This window comes from Protopterus annectens, chromosome 13.part0, assembly GCF_019279795.1.
Source record: "Protopterus annectens isolate FY-2018-M chromosome 13.part0, PAN1.0, whole genome shotgun sequence".
Lineage (NCBI taxonomy): Eukaryota > Metazoa > Chordata > Ceratodontiformes > Protopteridae > Protopterus > Protopterus annectens.
In genome coordinates this window covers 837,747,561-837,765,444 of record NC_056747.1, presented here as the reverse complement: position 1 = coordinate 837,765,444, position 17,884 = coordinate 837,747,561, and the positions used below count along the sequence as shown (strand labels likewise).

At 40.6% G+C, this 17,884-nt stretch overlaps 1 protein-coding gene across 2 annotated transcripts in view; it reads right to left on the bottom strand.

Moving 5' to 3' along the window:
• The window catches only part of USP32 (ubiquitin specific peptidase 32), a 3,310,274-nt gene that overhangs the window by 2,754,953 nt on the left and 537,437 nt on the right, over positions 1–17,884 (bottom strand). For both annotated transcript variants that reach the window (XM_044054559.1, XM_044054560.1), the window contains exon 6: positions 387–518. In XM_044054559.1, coding sequence (XP_043910494.1) covers positions 387–518 — 132 coding nt within the window. The remainder of the gene's footprint in view (positions 1–386; positions 519–17,884) is intronic.

Below are 17,884 nucleotides of genomic sequence, written 5' to 3'. Positions count from 1 at the left end.
CACTAAAAATGGTATTTTTGCCCAGTTGGATTTTTCCAGTAAAAAAAAAAACAAACAAAAAAACAAATAAATAAATTACTGGCCCTGCTACTGCGTATCTCAAAAACTCAAGTTTCCCCTGAAATCTTTCTACAGGTATTACACACGCATGTCAGTCAACATGTGGTGTTGGCGTACAAAACATGTATTACATAGATATGCATTCTCTACTTTGGAAAAGAAAACAGCAGATGCTACCATACACATATAAGAATAACAACTGCAGTATGACGAGTTATCCTCAGAGAAACAAAGGGCACATCAGCATTTTTCCCCAAGACAATATAGCAATGAATAAACAAACGGACAATTTAATATAACAATAAATGTAAGCAGTGCTTTAATACCTTCACTCAGAGAAGGATGAATGGGTGGTGAAACCAAAGGGACAAAAGTTTCCAAGTCAAAACGTCCTGTTCTTGACTGAGCTTTCAGCAGCCAGTAACGCTTCTCAAGGTCAATGATGTCAGATTCCTCTACTATAAAAACAAGAATATTAAAATGTGCATTGTAAAGTGTTGCACCAATTATTTTACTTCATTAGTAGTTAAATAATCATGCTGAAGGTGATAAAACACTTCAATGAACAGCATAACTAAAGTTTTACAAAGTTGTGCTGTCTCTAATGTACTTTGAAATATCTGTAAAAGACTGCGTATTGTACCTCATAAATGCCTACTATTTCTTGACATTCAGACTAATATTCTAGTTCAAGCCTGACATACAAGGCAAGGATGAGGGGAAGAAATTAATGCACAGACTGATCAAGAAGCAGAAAGTATAAAGAGGAGGAAAAAGTAGAAATTATCTATGAATTCTTTGTTCCTGTCTTTATGAAAAATGTTCAATGTTCATTTAGTACAAGCTCATGGCCTAGTACAGGCTTTCAATAAGCTTGCTACCCTTTACCATACACACTATTTCCTTACCAACTGTTAAGATCTTTTTTGAAAGATGGAAGGAGAGTGTTCCACAAGAAGCTTACTCTACAGTGGGAAAAAAAATTTGTTGTACTTTTTGGGTATTTGGTACCCCCCCCCCCAAAAAAAAAAAAAATATATATATATATATATATATATATATATATATATATATAAATAAAACTCTATTGTTTCGGGTCTCATTTGAGTGACTTTTAATTTCTAAACCCATGTAACCTGATGGCAACTCACTGTCAAAACACTTAAAGATTGCAATTAAAACACTTAAAGAATAAAATTAAATCCCATCCAATCAACCTGGAATTTATCGAATACAAATTAAGCTCTTCCAGTCCATTCTTATAATTCATACCCATGACTTGCCTATTTTGTTTGAAATAATCTGCACTCTTTCTAACTTATTAAGATGATCACAGCTAAAGATACTATCAGCAGCGCAGGACTCAATGTGTGGTATGACTACTGATTTATAGAGAGGCAATAAAACATGTTTATTGCTACTTGTTATTGTGTGTGGTAAGTCCTTTACTGCCATACAACACTTCCTCACTACAGCTCTAACATTGGCTTTGAATGTGAAGTCACTGTCCGTTATAACCGCGAGATCCCAGACATTAGTCACATTATCCAAAATGTTGCCATTTAGAGCACATGGGTAATGCAGGTTCTTGTCAACCAAATGCATCACCTTTGATTTTTTTTTTTTTTTTTTTTTTTTTGCATTTAATTCCATCATTCTAGCATTAGTCCAGTTATAACTTTGCAACTTAACCTTGATCATCCAGATTTGAAACTATAGATACCACCTTGGTGTAGTCTGCAAATGTACTACACAATATATTATCTTTCAGTGGAAAATAAAGACAGAAATAGGTTATATAGTTTGGGGCCTAACATCATGCCCTGAGGGACTCCAACTTCCATGTTCCTTGTATCAGATAATGTGTTGCCAATTTTGACCTTGCAAGTTCTGCATTCTAACCAGTTGCCAACTCATTTTGCAACAAATCCATTCATTTTATTTTGCTTCACAACACTCAACCAACCCTCACACTGCACTGTTTAAGGATTTTGCAAGTTTTAAATATTCTATGCCCCTCATCCACCACTTCCCATAAAGCTCATGGAAAATGTTTAGATTTGTTAAACATGAGCGACCTTCAATAAAACCTAGTTGGCAGGTGTCCTTACCATCAGATAATGTGTCAGTTATTAAACCATAGATGGTTCATGGAGTTTTATTAGGCTAATGACTCCTAAAGCCTTTATAAGCCTAGCCACGCACCCAGCCCATATGGATCCAGAGTATCATGGGCATCCATACAGGGAGGATCGGGAACTGTTAATAGCAAGGTAAACTAAAGTTATGTACTCACCATGAAGTTAGATATGTATTGTTGTATTCCATCTATTCCTCTATATATAGGTCTCGGATACAAAGTTGGATCCGACTTTGACCACGTCAAAGCTTAGAAACTGGTGCTCCGGCTCTTGCCCCTACCCATAATCCATATGTACACAGCAAGTTACCTCAAATCAAGTTTGTCCACTTATAGACGTTGAAAAAAAGAAAAGAGAAAGAAACCTCGGTAAGAGATATACACTTAACAATACAATACAGTGAAGGATCAAGTATCTGCCAAGGAAGGAAATAAGTGGACAGACAGCTTAAACCTTCAGGTACCAAGGTAAGGTCAGTTATACTCATCTCAGAGGAGAAATTCAATGATGAAACATGGCTTGTAAGAAAAATTATTAGTAGGGGAATGGAAGAAGAGTAGCAGAGGAATGGACGGAATACAACACAAAACAAACATTATGGTGAGTACATAACTTTTGTATATGATGTTGTGTTTTCCTTCCATTCCGCCACATACAGGGCAGAGTCTCCTGCTACTTTAGCACTTGGGAGGTCGCATAGAAGGATATTCCTTAGTACAGCTGAACCACAGGAGGCCCCAAACCTGAACTGGACACCCAATTTATAATGCGATATGAAGGTATGGCTCATGTTTTTTTACTAGGCTAATGACCTCTAGGGCACTTAACAAGCCTGGCCACACATCCAAAGCCCAGGTAGATCCAGAGTATCATGGGTGTCAATGCGGGGGGGGGGGGTTAGTAGGAAGGTAAAACAGTAATAACATTGCATGGAGGGACGGGATCTCTAAGCAGGGGGGCACAGAAAGAAGTGCCCCAGAGAAAGGCCTTACATAAACTTATGGAGTGAAAGGCGTATCCCAGGTGACTGGAGAATAAGCATACTGGTTTCAGTGTTCAAGAACAAACAGGACATTCACAACTGTAGGAATTACAGAGTTATCAAACTCCTATCACACTACATGAAAGTTCTGGAGAGGGTGACTGATAAACACGCAGAAGTAGAAAGTAAGATGGGAGACGAGCATTTCGGATTCAGATCAGGATGCGCTCAACTGACCCAATGATTGCAGTGAGACAGACAGCTGAGAAGAAGTTAGACATGAGGAAAGAGTCCAACTGGGCATTCCTACACCTGGAGAAAGCATATGGTAACGTCCCAAGAAAATTGCTTTGGGCAGTACTGTGGTGATCTGAAGTCCCAGAAACATTGGTGGAATTAGTGTAGGCTGTGTACAAAGACCCAATGACTCAAGTATTAACAGTCTCACAGAGGGGTTCCCAGTGGGAGTGGGTTTGTAGCAGGGTTCAGCTCTGAGCCCACTGCTGTTCATACTGGTGATGTACTACATTAGCAAACTGGACATATCAACAAAGTTGCTGTATGCAGATGATGTGGTAATACAGGCATTCTCTGAGCAAGAACTTTAGAAAGGGATAGGGGAATGGAATGCTAAACTGAGGGCACATGGGAAGAAACTGAGCACATATAAGACAGTTGTAATGGCAATAAATTATGGAGTTCAGAAGAAGCTGAGAAGTGAGACAGAAGGGAAAATAGTGGAGCAGGTTAACAGCTTCAAGTATATGGAAGGGGTGGTTGAGGAAAAAGAAAATCTGAATGAGGAGGTCGAAGCTAGAATCAGAGGAGCTGCAGCCAATTGGCACAGTGTGTCTGGTGTGCTTTAGGATTTGATGGGAGCGCTAACCCCTTCTCTTGGTAGACAAAGGAAATACATTGAACTGAACAGTGAAATATGGAGGCTTTAAATACAGCTTATCCCAATTTGTATTTTGAAAAGAAAATGAATACCTGATCAGACTTCCTGAAAGGTCTAGTGCAGTGCAAGTAAAAACACACTGGTGATGAATACTAAAAAATGCAAGGTAAATTCACTCTTGCTGGAGAAATTTGGGAAAAAGACCAAGAAATTTATGAAGTGGTTGACAGACGATTTAGGAACCACCTTAGAAAGAAAGGCTGGATTAGTCCTCAGACATTGTCTCTGTGAAAAGTTAAACAGGGAGGTTTGGAAGATAATATGTGCAATTCTGAAGTTCTCCTGGCAAAAGTAATAGCCACCAGAAATAAAGTCTTCCATGACAGAAACTTCAATTCTGCTAAAGCCACGGGTTCAAAGGGGGAGACCTGTCAAAACCTACAAAACAGTAGTGATATCCCATGGAGGGACAGGATCTCTAAGCAGGTGGTCTCAAAAGGAAAGTGCCATAAATAAAGGCCTTTGATAACCTAAAGCGGCTATGGGAGTATGATCTTCCCCAACATGCAAGAAGAAATGGCAGCTAACTGAACTTTGATTGTGGAATAGCTAGCATCACCAAGAAAAAGGTGCCCAAGGAAGTCCAAAATCAAAGTAATGGGGGCTGAAAAAGGACAAGTGTTTTTCTCCATGCCAAACAGAAAATCTTTTCCATTTGCTCTTGTAAATTTTCCAAGTGGAAGGTTTCTGTGATGAAAATAAACTGTGAACAGAAGGGGAGAACCTGGAATGTTGAACCATCATAAGACCTGGAGAAACCATGTTGTTAGTCTGAGGGCTTGTATGTTTAGGTGAGGCTGACTTGAAGGGTGGGATAGTAAGCTTGTGTCTGGGCTCGCATCACAAGGTAGGAGAACTAGATTAAAGCCAGGGAAAGGAAAACTATACCCGATGAGGCTAATGAAGGACTATGAGAGTGACAGAGACTTTCAATGCTGAGGCTTTCTGGTGAAACTTTGGGATCAATGGTACTGGGGAAAGGCAAAGAATTCTTGGGGGCCAAGGACACATCAGACCATTCAGGGATCACAGCATCAATGGGTGACTCCCCCTTGTAGGGGATGAAAGCAAAGAACTTGATGCATTTGGTGTTGATGAGGGAAGCATAAACATCACAACAAGGAAGGCCTCAATGGCTGAAAAAATCTGCTTTGCTATTAACAGATTGAGGTACCACTCATGAGGGAGCAGAATGGACCTGCACAACCTGTCCACAAGGATGTTGGTCCTCCCTGGGATATGCTCTGTTAAAGTAGCAAGAAGATATTGCCCATTGCCATACTTTCATGCCCTCTCAACATAAGGCGTAAGGTGTGGCTCTTCCATGTTTACTGACATACCAAATAACAGCCATGTTGTCTGACTGTATCAAAATCAGATCCAAGGGAGGAGAGTCCTGAAAGACTTGCAACACTAGGAAGACTACTCTCACTTTCAAGACAGTAATGTGACGACTGGCCTCTACATGAGACCATGTGCCTTGAATGGTCATTCCCAAATAATGCCCCTCACCCCAGTAGGGAGGTGTCAGTGGTCACTGTGGATATTGTAGAATAAAGGGATGGCCCTGCTGAAGAAGGGGGGAGGTTATCCACCACAGAAAGTGGTCCCTGCATGTGTTTGTCAGAGTGAATGGATAAGACATGGGCTGTTTCCTGATCAACCACTAAACTGCCTATGTCCAGTGAAGAACCCTCATATAAAATCCGGTCAGCCGTACCAAAGTTATGGAAGGGAACATGGAACCCATGACACAGAGAACTGTCTTGGCAGGTGCCTTCTTGTAGGACAAGACTTGCTGAGTTTGTAGGTCTACGGATGATACTAGTGATTATGGAAGTTTCATAATCACTGATCTTGTATCGAGAAGTGCTCCTATAAATTCCAGAGACTGGATTGGCTTTAGTTGGTATTTCTAAAAGTTTACAATTCTCCCTTAGTGTTCCCACAGGTGGAGCAAGGAATCCCTGGCATGAATGAGTAGATCCCATGAAGGTGCGGAATCCCTGTAGCCATAGTAGAGTTGCCACTACTGTTATGCATTTGGTAAACACTGGGGGGCTGTGGTGAGTCTAAAGGGCAGTGCTCTGAATTGGAAGTGACTGTCTCAAAGCCAGAAGTGGATAGTCTTCCTGGAGCATCTGTCCATCTTTATGTGGTAGCACACATCCTGAAGATTTATCAAGCACATCCAGTTGTTCTCCCATAATAATGGAAAAATAGACTAAACTGTGACCTTCCAGAATTTGGCTCGTTTCACATATTTGTTTAACCAGCTTAGATTCAAAATCAGTCTTACATCCCTATTTTTCTCTGACACTAAAAATAACCTTAAGTAAATTCCGGATCTTCTCTGGTCTGGTGGGATGTCTTGGATGACTCGATTCCTAAGATGTTTCTCTACTTCTGAAGTTGTGTATTCCTTTGTGAGAGTGGAATATCAGGAATTCTCTTTTGATGCGATGGTGGAGTGTGAAAGGGAATGACGTAATATCTGATAATAATTCTCTGCACCCACTTGTCTTGAGTGATGGATGTCCAGGCTGTTGGATGCAGAGACAAGTGTCCCCCCAGCTGCCTCCAGAGTGTAACAGAGCACTGGAAAGGCTTCTTTGAGAAGGACCTCTGAAGCTTTGATTCTGAGGGCAACCTCTGTCCCTGGGACATCTGTTGTAATAGTTTCACCCTGTGCCATGCAGAGTTCTCTCTCTCTCTCAGGACATTTTGAAGTGCTCTGAAAAGTCACACAGCTGTATTCAGGCATGCCTTCTGATGTAAATAACTGTGCTGATAGCTCAACATGCACCCTCTGTAGCATTACAGATAAGGCACATAGAGGCATGAGAAAGGGATTGAAGGGTTGCCAGCTGAGAATCAAGAATCTTTTTCTGATCCGCAGTCAAAGTCCCTGGAAGAAAATTGGAGCTCTCTTAAAAAATCTCTCTGAAAGTGAGAGAGAAGAATGCCAGGTAATTAAGTACTCTCATCAAAAAGGTTAAAGAGGTGTAGATCAGCTTCCCAAATCTGTGCAAAGCTTGTGATTCCCTAATAGGCAGATGGACAGAGGAGCTTTCCTCAGTGAGCTCCTTTTTAGTGGCTGCCACCACAGCCATACAATTTACTGCTGGACCTTTGCTCAAGTGCAAACGGTCTTTTGGGGCCACTAATAGCTTATCTGGCTTCTTATGAAAGGGCTCAAACTGTGTCCGGTTCTTTCCAAGCCCAGGATGAAATCAGACTGATCATCTCATCTGTTGGAGGGATTACTCAAGAAGTAGATGGGCCAGAAGCAAAAGCCTTGAGGAAGACTAACTCCTCAGAAGATGGAGTTTGGGAAGACCAACCCCTTTTTTGTCCAAGTAGTTCACGGATCTCTCTGAATGAGATGTCCTCGGGGGGGGGGGGGGGGGGGTCTGTGGAATCTTCTCCCTCATCGCAATAAGTATCAGTTGTGGGAGATTCCTAGGAGGAATCTAAGCGCCTCCTCTTACACTTATGTTTCCTAGGAACTTCCTCTGTGGGTTCCTCACGAGATGACTCAGAAACACACAAGGTCTCACTAGGGAGAAAAGGTTCAAAGCTTTCGGGAACTGTCTGCTAAGACTCTCACAAGCTGGAGACTACCAAATCCAGTATGTTTAATCCTCTGGTTTGAGCATGCACTATCTACTTTAGGCTGTTTATTATGTTAATAAAATCAAAGATGCACTGTGTGCCTGTGAGCCTGAGGCAGTGCAAGTTTCCCAGTCTACACACAGGTAGTTAGATTCACCCATGAATAGGGTGCTTGTTTGGATGCGAGTGCCTCTAGTCGGTTTAGGTAAGAGTTGTGATACTCTAAGGGCACAGACAGTGACCTGTAGCTAGCCAAGATATTTTGAGGGACCTTATCTATGGTGACTTGCATGTGGATGACCTCCATGGTATCATCCTCTTTAACCAACTTAGAATTATGTTTGTTGCTAATATAGATTGAAAAACCTCCAATGTTAGCCCTAATCTGTGCTGTTGCTGGTCTAAATGTGTGTAAGGCAGTGAAGACGTGCACAGCTGGGTTATTTTCTATGGCTTTAAACCAAGTCTCAGTCACAGCATAAATGTCTACATTCTCCAGATTGAGGAGGACTTGAAAAATGTGGAGTTTTTTGTTTAGGTTCCTAGCACACAGCAGTAACACCTAAAGGTTGCTTGGAGACTTTTTTCAATATGCTAGTAGTTTTTGTCTTTTTGGCATTGCCTATAAAAGGTTTTAAGGGTTGAATAAAGTTTTATGCACTATCCAACATCAAGGGGGGGGGGGGGGTGGCTAGGTGCAGCCCATCCTTAGCAAAGCAGTGTGGTCTGTTGACCATGTCAGCCCAGGCTGACAGATACTGGAACCCCCTGGAGTGATACCACAATTGTTAAAATCAATCATTATATTTATACTGTTGCATCATCCTTGATGAAGGTAGAATACTGGTCAGTGCAAGGCTTGTACCTGTCTGTGACACATATTCTGAGAGATCCATTATGTCTCTTTTCATAAAGTTCAGTGAGGTAAATCTCAGGCCATTTACACCAACATGGACTATGACAGAACGATATTAGTACCTGGGGTGCAGTGACTTGAGTGTGTGCAGGACACTGAGGATCCTGGCAACTAACAGTTATCTTCTCCTTGTCTAATCCGTGTGTCGTACAATGCAGTCCCCAATAACCAAAGTATTAGGTAAACTATATGTTTGACTTATGGGCTTTGCTCTTGGGGGACCACTGGGTGTAGGTCTATGTGAGATGCTTGGAATTTCTTTCGGTGTGTGTTTTATTGATTGTTGAAGAGCAGTGTTGCTGTTAGTTGGCTCTGAAGGTCTTAGACATTTGGGGACGTTTCTTTTAAGTGCCTCAGTATAAGACAATCTGTGAGTGTAGTGAGTGGTATTGTGTGAGGGATGTACTGTGGATATTCTTGCCAACCTCGTTTTATGCAAGATTTTTGCCTCCTAGAAAGTTGTTTATTTACATCTCTCGCATACAGTGTTATTTTCTTTAATGAATAACTGGTTGTCTGAGAACATGACGCAATTGCTACACTGCCTTAATATGTCCAAATGCACCAAGCTAGCCACAGGGATATAAGGAAATTTTATATCCATGCCGCATAGTCCTGTAATAAGATCAGCTGTTTAGGATTAAGGATTGGGCTTTAAAATGGTCTTCTAGGGTAGTTTTGGGGGTTAAGAGCAAGATGTCATATAGTGCTAAGATATGTTAGCGCTATAACTATTCTATACGCACACTAGTTTCTGTGGCTAAGGGCAGGATGTTTTCCAGTGCAAGGATACAATAGTGGTATTTGATGGTTTACTTTCATATTATTGAAAGTCACAATATTTTTGGTTCACTTAATTAATTGATATGACTGAATTTGTGAAAGCCATTTTTAAACAATGTCAAAAATGGTAAATGTAATGATCGACATGTGAACCAGTTCGAACTATTCTTAAAAATCACCATTCATTTAACACACAATTACACAATGCAAAATCAGTTCTTTTCTTTTGCTTTTATTCCTTCGGACTATTTCAGCTCACCGTGTTTTAACACTTGATCACCTGATTTCATGTACACATAATTCAAATAAGTGCTATTCCTAATTTAGATAGTAAACTGTATTTGATGAGCAAATTAGCTGCTCTAAGCTTAATTCCATGCAATGCTATGCTTTTTAACAGGTTTCGGAACTAATATCCTAACTTTACAAGGAAAGTTCATAGTCCAGGCATTTGTTACTACACAAGGCACTACTAACCACCTCTGTGTGGTTGGCAGCTCTGCACAAACTCACCTAATTTACTGCAAAGAAAAAAGCTTGAAAACTGACTCCTATGCCCTCTAGCCAATAAATGACCACACTTTGAGTTCCCTGGCATGCATCCCAACTCAGAGAGACAGGGTAAACACCATCTGCCACAAGATGGATGATCCTGGAATTTCTTAATGTAAAAGCAAAAGAAGCTCTTGAGTGCAGATTAAACAACAAAGAGCTACCAAATAACTAAACCCCTGGATAATTCATCCTGCAAAGCAATCTGGAGGCAGACAGAACTAGAAAAAGCCAACAGAGAAATGATTTTTTTGTCACAGAATTAAATAAATGCTTTAAAAATGCTCACAAACAGTACCTATCGATATATAAAGTACAAGTGCAGTAAATCAACAATATTCTTAGTGTAGCCTAGATGCAGTTGAAACATTTGAAAATAACTGCAGAGCTCTGTGGAAGTGAGCACATGGCCTTGCAAATTTATTTATTTATTTATTTGACATTTGCTAACCGGGTTGATCTGACTGGGCAAAACCCTTTTTCAGCAGAGATCCGAGGAGAAAAGCTCCAGTATTACATTACTTAAACATTAATTAATACAGACAGTTGTTAGAAGAGAAGAAAAAACAAGGAGTAACTAAGGTAAACTGTACACAAGTAGTTCAGTTTTTTTTTTTATATATATAAGAAACACATTCTGTAGACAATAACACGAGTACAAATAAATCAGAGATTTATCATCAGGGACGAAAAACAGGCTAATGGGCATATACATAGATGTTTGTAAATAAAGTATGATGCATTTAATAAGAAAATTTGCAGTGAGTACATGATGTGAAAGAGAATTAAGGTATATGATTGTAGGTAGTGTAGAGTAGAAGAGAAGCAGAAGAACACTGTATGGAGTAAAAGCTGGATAGAAAAGAGATCAGGTTGGAAACTTGCGAAAGGACTAGTATGGTAGTAGCAAATAGGGCAGCACTCTGTGGTGGTAGAGGGTAGCTTAAGTTGAGCCATGGCAGGTACATGACCAAGATTTATGCAAGTAGTATTGAATTGCTATTTTAAATGTGTTAGCATCACTGATGCATCTGACATTGTGGTGTAGTCTGTTCCAGGCATAGCTATAAATTAATTTACCAATGTTTTTGTTGGGCATGTGAACTTGCAATAGGTTTTGTTGTGAGCTACGGAGAGTGTTTGGGAGTGTAGGGCTGGGTAAGAGAGGAGGGAGGGGCAGGAAGAAAGTTGCTGTAGAACTGAATGAGCCAAGAGAAGCTGTGGTATTAGGATTTGGTGATGTAATTCAAGCCACTGCAGATTTCTTAGGGCGATGGAGTGGTAAGGCAGGTTGGAGGCAAATCGAGCTATTTTGTTATAGGTAAGTTCTAGGTTAGTGAAAATATTTGATTGGAGGTGTGTGAGAATAGGGGCAGCATAGAGGAGTGTGGGAAGTAGAAAGGCTTGTGCAAGGGAGAGTCTGGAGGCATTTTTTAGGTATTTATTATGTCAATAGAACAGACCTAGTTTTTGATAGGACTTTTTAATGCACTGCTGAGTGTGTAGATTAAATTTAAGATGGTTATTGATTACAACACCTAGGAGTTTGGTGTGGGGTTCAGATGAAATGGTAGCACTATTCAGGGAGGAGAAAGAGAAGGAGGATTTGTGATGCTGAAGGGAGGCAGGGAAAAACAGGAAGAGTTTAGTTTTCTTAGGGTTCAGTAGAAATTGCTGGGAAGTAAGCCATCTTTCAATAGAGTGGAGGGATTATTGGGTGAGGGTATGAAGGTGTGTGATACTGTCAAAGCAGGAGATAATTGTGGATTCATCAGCATACTGAATAACAGTAGAGTGGATAAGAAGAGTGAAGGTCATTAATAAAGACGTTGAAAAGTAGGGGACCAAGGATGGAGCCTTGAGGTACCCCAGTTTGTACTGGAAGAAAGGGAGAGACGTTTGATTGCCATCTTACAGCCTGGAATCTATTTGAGAGGCAGCTGGAGAACCATGATATAGTAGAGTTAGAGAGGTTAAGAGAAGCAAGTTTGGATAGAAGTCTATGAGAAACAGTATCAAAAGCTTTGGACAGATCTAGAAAGGAAACTGATTTATTGTTATCACGTGCTTTTGAAATAATACTGATGAAGAATGCCAGAGCAGCAGCAGTATTGTGCTTTAGCCAAAAGCCATGTTGTGTGGAGATAAGGAGATTTTCTTGCAGGATATGATCAAGAAGCTGCTTGTGGATACATTTTTCTAGACGTTTGGACAGGGGAGATAAGATAGATATAGGTCTGAAGTTAGAGGGGTCTTTTGCAGTAATGTCTTTATGTAATGGGATAACACAGAATTTTTCCAGATATCAGGCAAAGAGCATTCCTTAACAGATCTGTTGATTAATACAGAGAGAGGGAAAGTGATAGAATTAGCAGCTATCTTTAGGAACTGAGGAGGTAAGCTATCAACTGATGGAGAGCATCTTTTTACTTTGGCCAGAAGTGATTTGATATAGGATGTGGGGACAGGTTTAAGAGAGAAGGTGGAAGAACTAGTAGTGATTGGTGGTGGTGGGAATATAGTAGTATCGGTTTTGGTGAGGTTATGGATGGAGTTGACAAAGAAGGAATTTAGAATCATAGCTGTTTCACTGGGGGAGTTGTTTGGGCAGGGATTATGGGAAGATGAGCTGCCAGGATGCAAAAACTTGTTAACAAATTGTCAGAATTTTTGGGGGTTGGAGTGATGATTGTTAAGTGGTTTATGGAAAAAAAATTGTTTGTCAAAGGTGACCTTTTTTTTGGTTAGATTGCAGAGCTCTCTGTATGTTTGAAGATCAGACATGGACTTAGATTTGTTCCATTTTTCCAAGCACTATCTCTCTTAGATTTGTTCCACTTTTTCCAAGCACTATCTCTCTTGCTCATTAGTGTTTTGCTGTCTTGTGTGAGCCAGGTGGCATACTGGGTTTTAAACCTTAGTTTTCTGATAGGGGCTAGGGAGTTGAGTGAATCTAGGAAAATGTTGTTAAAGGCAAGAACAGCATTCTTTAGGGGTAGATTATGGAGGAAGGACCAATCAATTGCTGAGAGCAGGGTGTTGAAAGTGTCAGGATTAAAGTTTGAGAGTTTACCGCAGTCTTTGCATTGTTGGGGTTTGTGTAGTTGAAAAGAATGTCAAAGTATGTAGGTGGGATGGGAATCACTAAGTGAGTGAGGTAGAGTGGAGGGGTTATGGTACAGATTGGGATTAGAGAGGAGGACTCAGTTTAGGGTGGAGCTATAGTTACTGTGCTTGTTTAGATGGGATGGGGTAGAGATCAGCTGGGTGAAGCAAAAGAGATTTATGGAGGAGTTAGGGCTATCAGTGGTTAAGGCATTCCAATCAATGTTTACATCTCCCAAGACAAAAGACTCCTTGGGAAATCCAAGACAGGAAGTGTTCTAAAATAGAGATCTTATTCCCACGGGAAATACAGATGGCAGCAATAGCTAACCTTTTGTGAGAGTTGAAATGGCAGTTGGCTATGAGGATTTCAGCAGGGTGAAAATCTGGTGAGAAAGTGAAGGGTGAGCTGGTTAGAACAGAGGACAGACACACCTCCTCCTTTCTTTTTGATGTGATTATGCCTTAGGATATTATAATCAGGTGGAAGTATTTCATTATCAGCTATATGAGGCTTGAGTCAGGTTTCAGAGAGGCAAAGAATATCAGGGGTATGTAAAGACACACATGCATGGAAAGGGGAGAATTTGTTCATGATACTTTGAATGTTCATAGATAGAACAGTTAGGTTCCTAGTGGAAGTGGATGTGGGAAGTTTTAAGTGTAGGGTTATGTAGGTGGGAGGGTTAGGCTGGAACAGAGGTGCAGTGGTTGGGCCCAGGGTTTGGGCGTATGTCTCCAGATAGTAGCATGTTAACTATTAATTTTCTGAGGTAATTGAAGAGGTTGTTCTGGGGATGGTGTCTTGTTATGGTTATAAGAGGTGAGGTAGTGAGCGGAAAAAGCTTAAGTTTATGTAATAAGGAATTAGTACACATAAAGAGAGATGGTGCTATTGGGAAAGAATGAAAGTGAGAGTGGTTGGTTAGGGGAAAGGTACAGGTGGGTGAGGAGAGTTTGAGTGGGAGAATGCCTACAAGAGAGGTTGCTGTGGTAGCTAGAAAGAGAATGGGGCAGTAAAGACAAAGACAAGGATGCTATTTCTATTAACTGGGTTTAGGAGTTGACATACTGTAGGTGTTTGGGGTTAGGTTAAGATGTTTTAGTAGTTGATATGCATGACACGAGAGGGTTGAGGGAGTAATGAGTAATAGAAAGAAATGTGGTTGGTTGACAGTAGTAGGAAGTAGTTGCTGAATGGAGAGTGTTAGGGGAAGCTGAGGGGTTGGAGGGGGTGTGATTAGTGGGATGAGAGTATAAAGCAAATGAGAGAGTAGGTTGGTGGGAATGGGGGTAGGGTAAGGGAGCAGAGTGAGCCCAAGTGGAGCGAGGGTAAATGGAGCGTGTTGCAACATGATGTACACGGCCAGAGTGAACAGAACAGAAACAATCAGCTTCAGTGTTGGAAAAACGGAGGTCAGTCCTGTAGCACAGTATAATACACCAGTATAATTAATGCCCTTTATCGGTCCTTTCTTTAATTGTTATACGCTAGTATACTGTGGCTGCTATGACCTCTATAGCATAGGTGGGGAAATATCCTCAAAGTTTTGCCAACAGTGAAGTTCAAATAGGGTAGTAGTAGGGGAAAAAAATCTGTTTACACAGATTACTATAATAAAACTCACTAGACAGGTAAGTTGTTAAAAACAAGTGGGGGGGAGCTCTAGCGTCCGACAACTGTGCACTCTATTTACAAAGCACAAAATACAGGGAGAGTCAATTTAACTATACGTAAACTTCTACTGTTACAAAATATGTTAATAAAACATACACTATTATTAGACTGATAAACTGGACAGCGGGGGTCGGTTGCTTCGACTTGTAGGGGGCTCTTGACTTGGAGCGTGTTTTACTTGGCCCTGGGAGAAAAACACACATACAACACACAAGGAACTGCAAAAAAGGAAAGAAATGGAATTAATGAGTAACCAGCAATAGAATGTAGGAGGAGCAAGTGGGAGAGCCGAAAATAAAAAATAAATAAATAAATAAATAACAAAAAAAAGGAAACTATAGAAGAACGGAGAGTGAAAGGGGAGAGATTAGGATAGCTGGGAGGTGAGATAGTGGAGAGAGAGGTGGAGAAATAAGAGCAGATGGCAGAAGCAGTTAAAAAGCACAGAGTATACTACAAATGAACACCACCAATCGAGCAAAGTCCACAGACAGGAGGAATAACCTTGTAGTAATACAGAGATGCAGGGAAATAAATTCTGCAGCAAACAATTGTTTAACCTACAGCCAATGAACAACGCCTTTATGGCAACTAGAACAAAAAAGAAACACTACACATTTAGTGCCTAGAGCAGTGAGTCAAGTCAATTATATGCATCACATCAATCACTTTAGCGCTCACATGAAGTGTTAAGCTATACAACAGCACTCTAAATAAAGTAAAATGTAGACAGCATTTGTTCATGCAACTGGTATGTAACAGTTAAAGACTATGCACTAGGTTGACAGTCCAGAAAGGGCAGTGCTGTGAGGCCCAAGCTTATAAGGCAGAACATACACTCAAGGAATGCAGACAACTCACCTTCTGGAGTAGGTGGTCTACATACATTTGAGGTACATTAACAGCGTCTCATACACTACAACTTATACGCACAAGTTCACTAAAAGCTAAAATAAGACTCATATATTTAAAGACAAAGAACTGTTCAATACATGGGGCATAAGCTAGGTCTTAAACATACTGCTAACCTAAGCAAGTGATTGAACAATTAAAATTTACAGAATGCACAGCGTAGTTGAAGTGAGCACAGTATCAGGACACCGGGAGCAGGAGTTGGTGCCTAGTACAGATTGAAAATGGTGCCTTAGGTCAACAAACAAATAAATAACCTCCGTTCTCATGCTATAAGAGGGAGAGGGGATTACCAATACTGCACCACGATGTACGTGGCCAGAGCAAGCAGAAGAGAAACAATCAGCTTCCGTGGTGGAAAAAAGGAGGTCAGTACTGTAGCACAGTATAACAGACCAGTATAATTAATGCCCTTTATTGGTCCTGTCTTTAATTCTTATAGGCTAGTATACTGTGGCTGCTATTACCTCTATAGCATAGGTGGGGATATTTCTGTTTTGCCAATAGTGAATTTCAAATAGGTTGTAGTAGGGGAAAAACCTTCTGTTTACACAGATTACTGTAGTAAAACACACTAGACAGGTAGGTTGTTAGAAACAAGGGGGGATCTCTAGGGTCTGACAACTGTACACGCTATTTACAAAGCACAAAATAAAGGGAGAATCAGTTTATCTATAGATAAACTTCTACTTTTGCAAAATATGTTAACAAAACATACACTGTTGTTAGATTAATAAACCAGACTGCAGGGGTCGGTTGCTTTGACATGTAGAGGGCTCTTGACTTGAGCGGGATTTACTTGGTCCTGGGAGAAAAATGCATGTTCAGCAACAAATAGGGGAATTTGAAATTATGGACAACTCCTGCAGCCACAGCAAAAGTACCTGTGGGGTCTTCTGTTCTACTACAATCTGTTGCAACTTGCAAAGGAGAATATGCAGTAGTCAGGCATAACTCTGACGTTTCACTCCTCTGCTTCAAATGGCTGGATAAAAACATGCCAGCTGTCATCACTGAACTCCAGAGAAGCAGTGTTTGTCCACATCATTCTCCACACAATTACTTCATTTGATGCTGGGAAGATCAGAAGACTGTAGGTTCTATCCCCACACTAACTGCTTGTGCTCACATTGACCAATGGACACTGAGGTACAGCATAAGCGGGTGATGCACTGATGTGTTATCCATTGGATGAGATGTTAAACTGAGGTCCTATATGCCTGAATGGGTAGCTTAGGTGGATACAAAAAAACTCTATGGCAAATAAATAAACCACTGAAATAATGACTCATACACACCACTAAGGCTTTCAGGAGACAGTACAGCACTTATAAAAAGATTGAAAACGGACTCCTATATCCTCTAGACAATAAATGACCACACTTTGAGCTCCCTGGAGTTCATACAAAACATTAAGCCAAAATGCACGTCAAACTAATTGGATGATAGTTGTCTAGCAACATCAGTGAACCACATTTACATACACTAACAACTATGTTGCCCTTCCACAATGAAGACACAAAAATTTAACTATTGCAACTCTGATATAAATATTGCAGACAATGTTTCAAATGACTGCCAATATTTTTCAAAAACAGCCCATTCAAACTATCAGAACCAGCAGCCTAATAAATTTAGTTTATCTTTTACTGTCAGACCTTACAGGAGGTGATCATCAAATGGGGCATTAAGAAAGTCAGCCTTGGTTTCCTTGGCACATTCAGTAAGATGGATTCATGCATGATGTCTAATGATAATGAAAGTGCCTGGTGACCTCACTGAGACATCTACCACATTATGTCAAAGGTGCATGGACAGACTAGATATGGAACACAAGGGCAACAGCTGACAAAACATTTTTTTCCTGTCTTCTCCATCTGGCAATCCATTCACAGTCCTCCATCTCTCTTGTGTCAAGTTCTTCTCGAATCTTTCAACATGACACATACAGTTTACCATCCTCGAAGTGAAAGCAGACGATAAGTAAACTAACTTTCTCATTTGGTCTGAGGCAAGTGGCTCTTTGCCTGGTGGATGGATCAGAGGACTCTTCAGAGTGGGAGACTTCTTAAAGGCAGCTGTGGCCACTATGGAGTTTGCTTCAGGTTTCTTAAATTTTGTCTGGCCCTTGGATAGCCAAGGGATCCTATTGGGCCTATCTGGAAATGGGGCTATCACATAT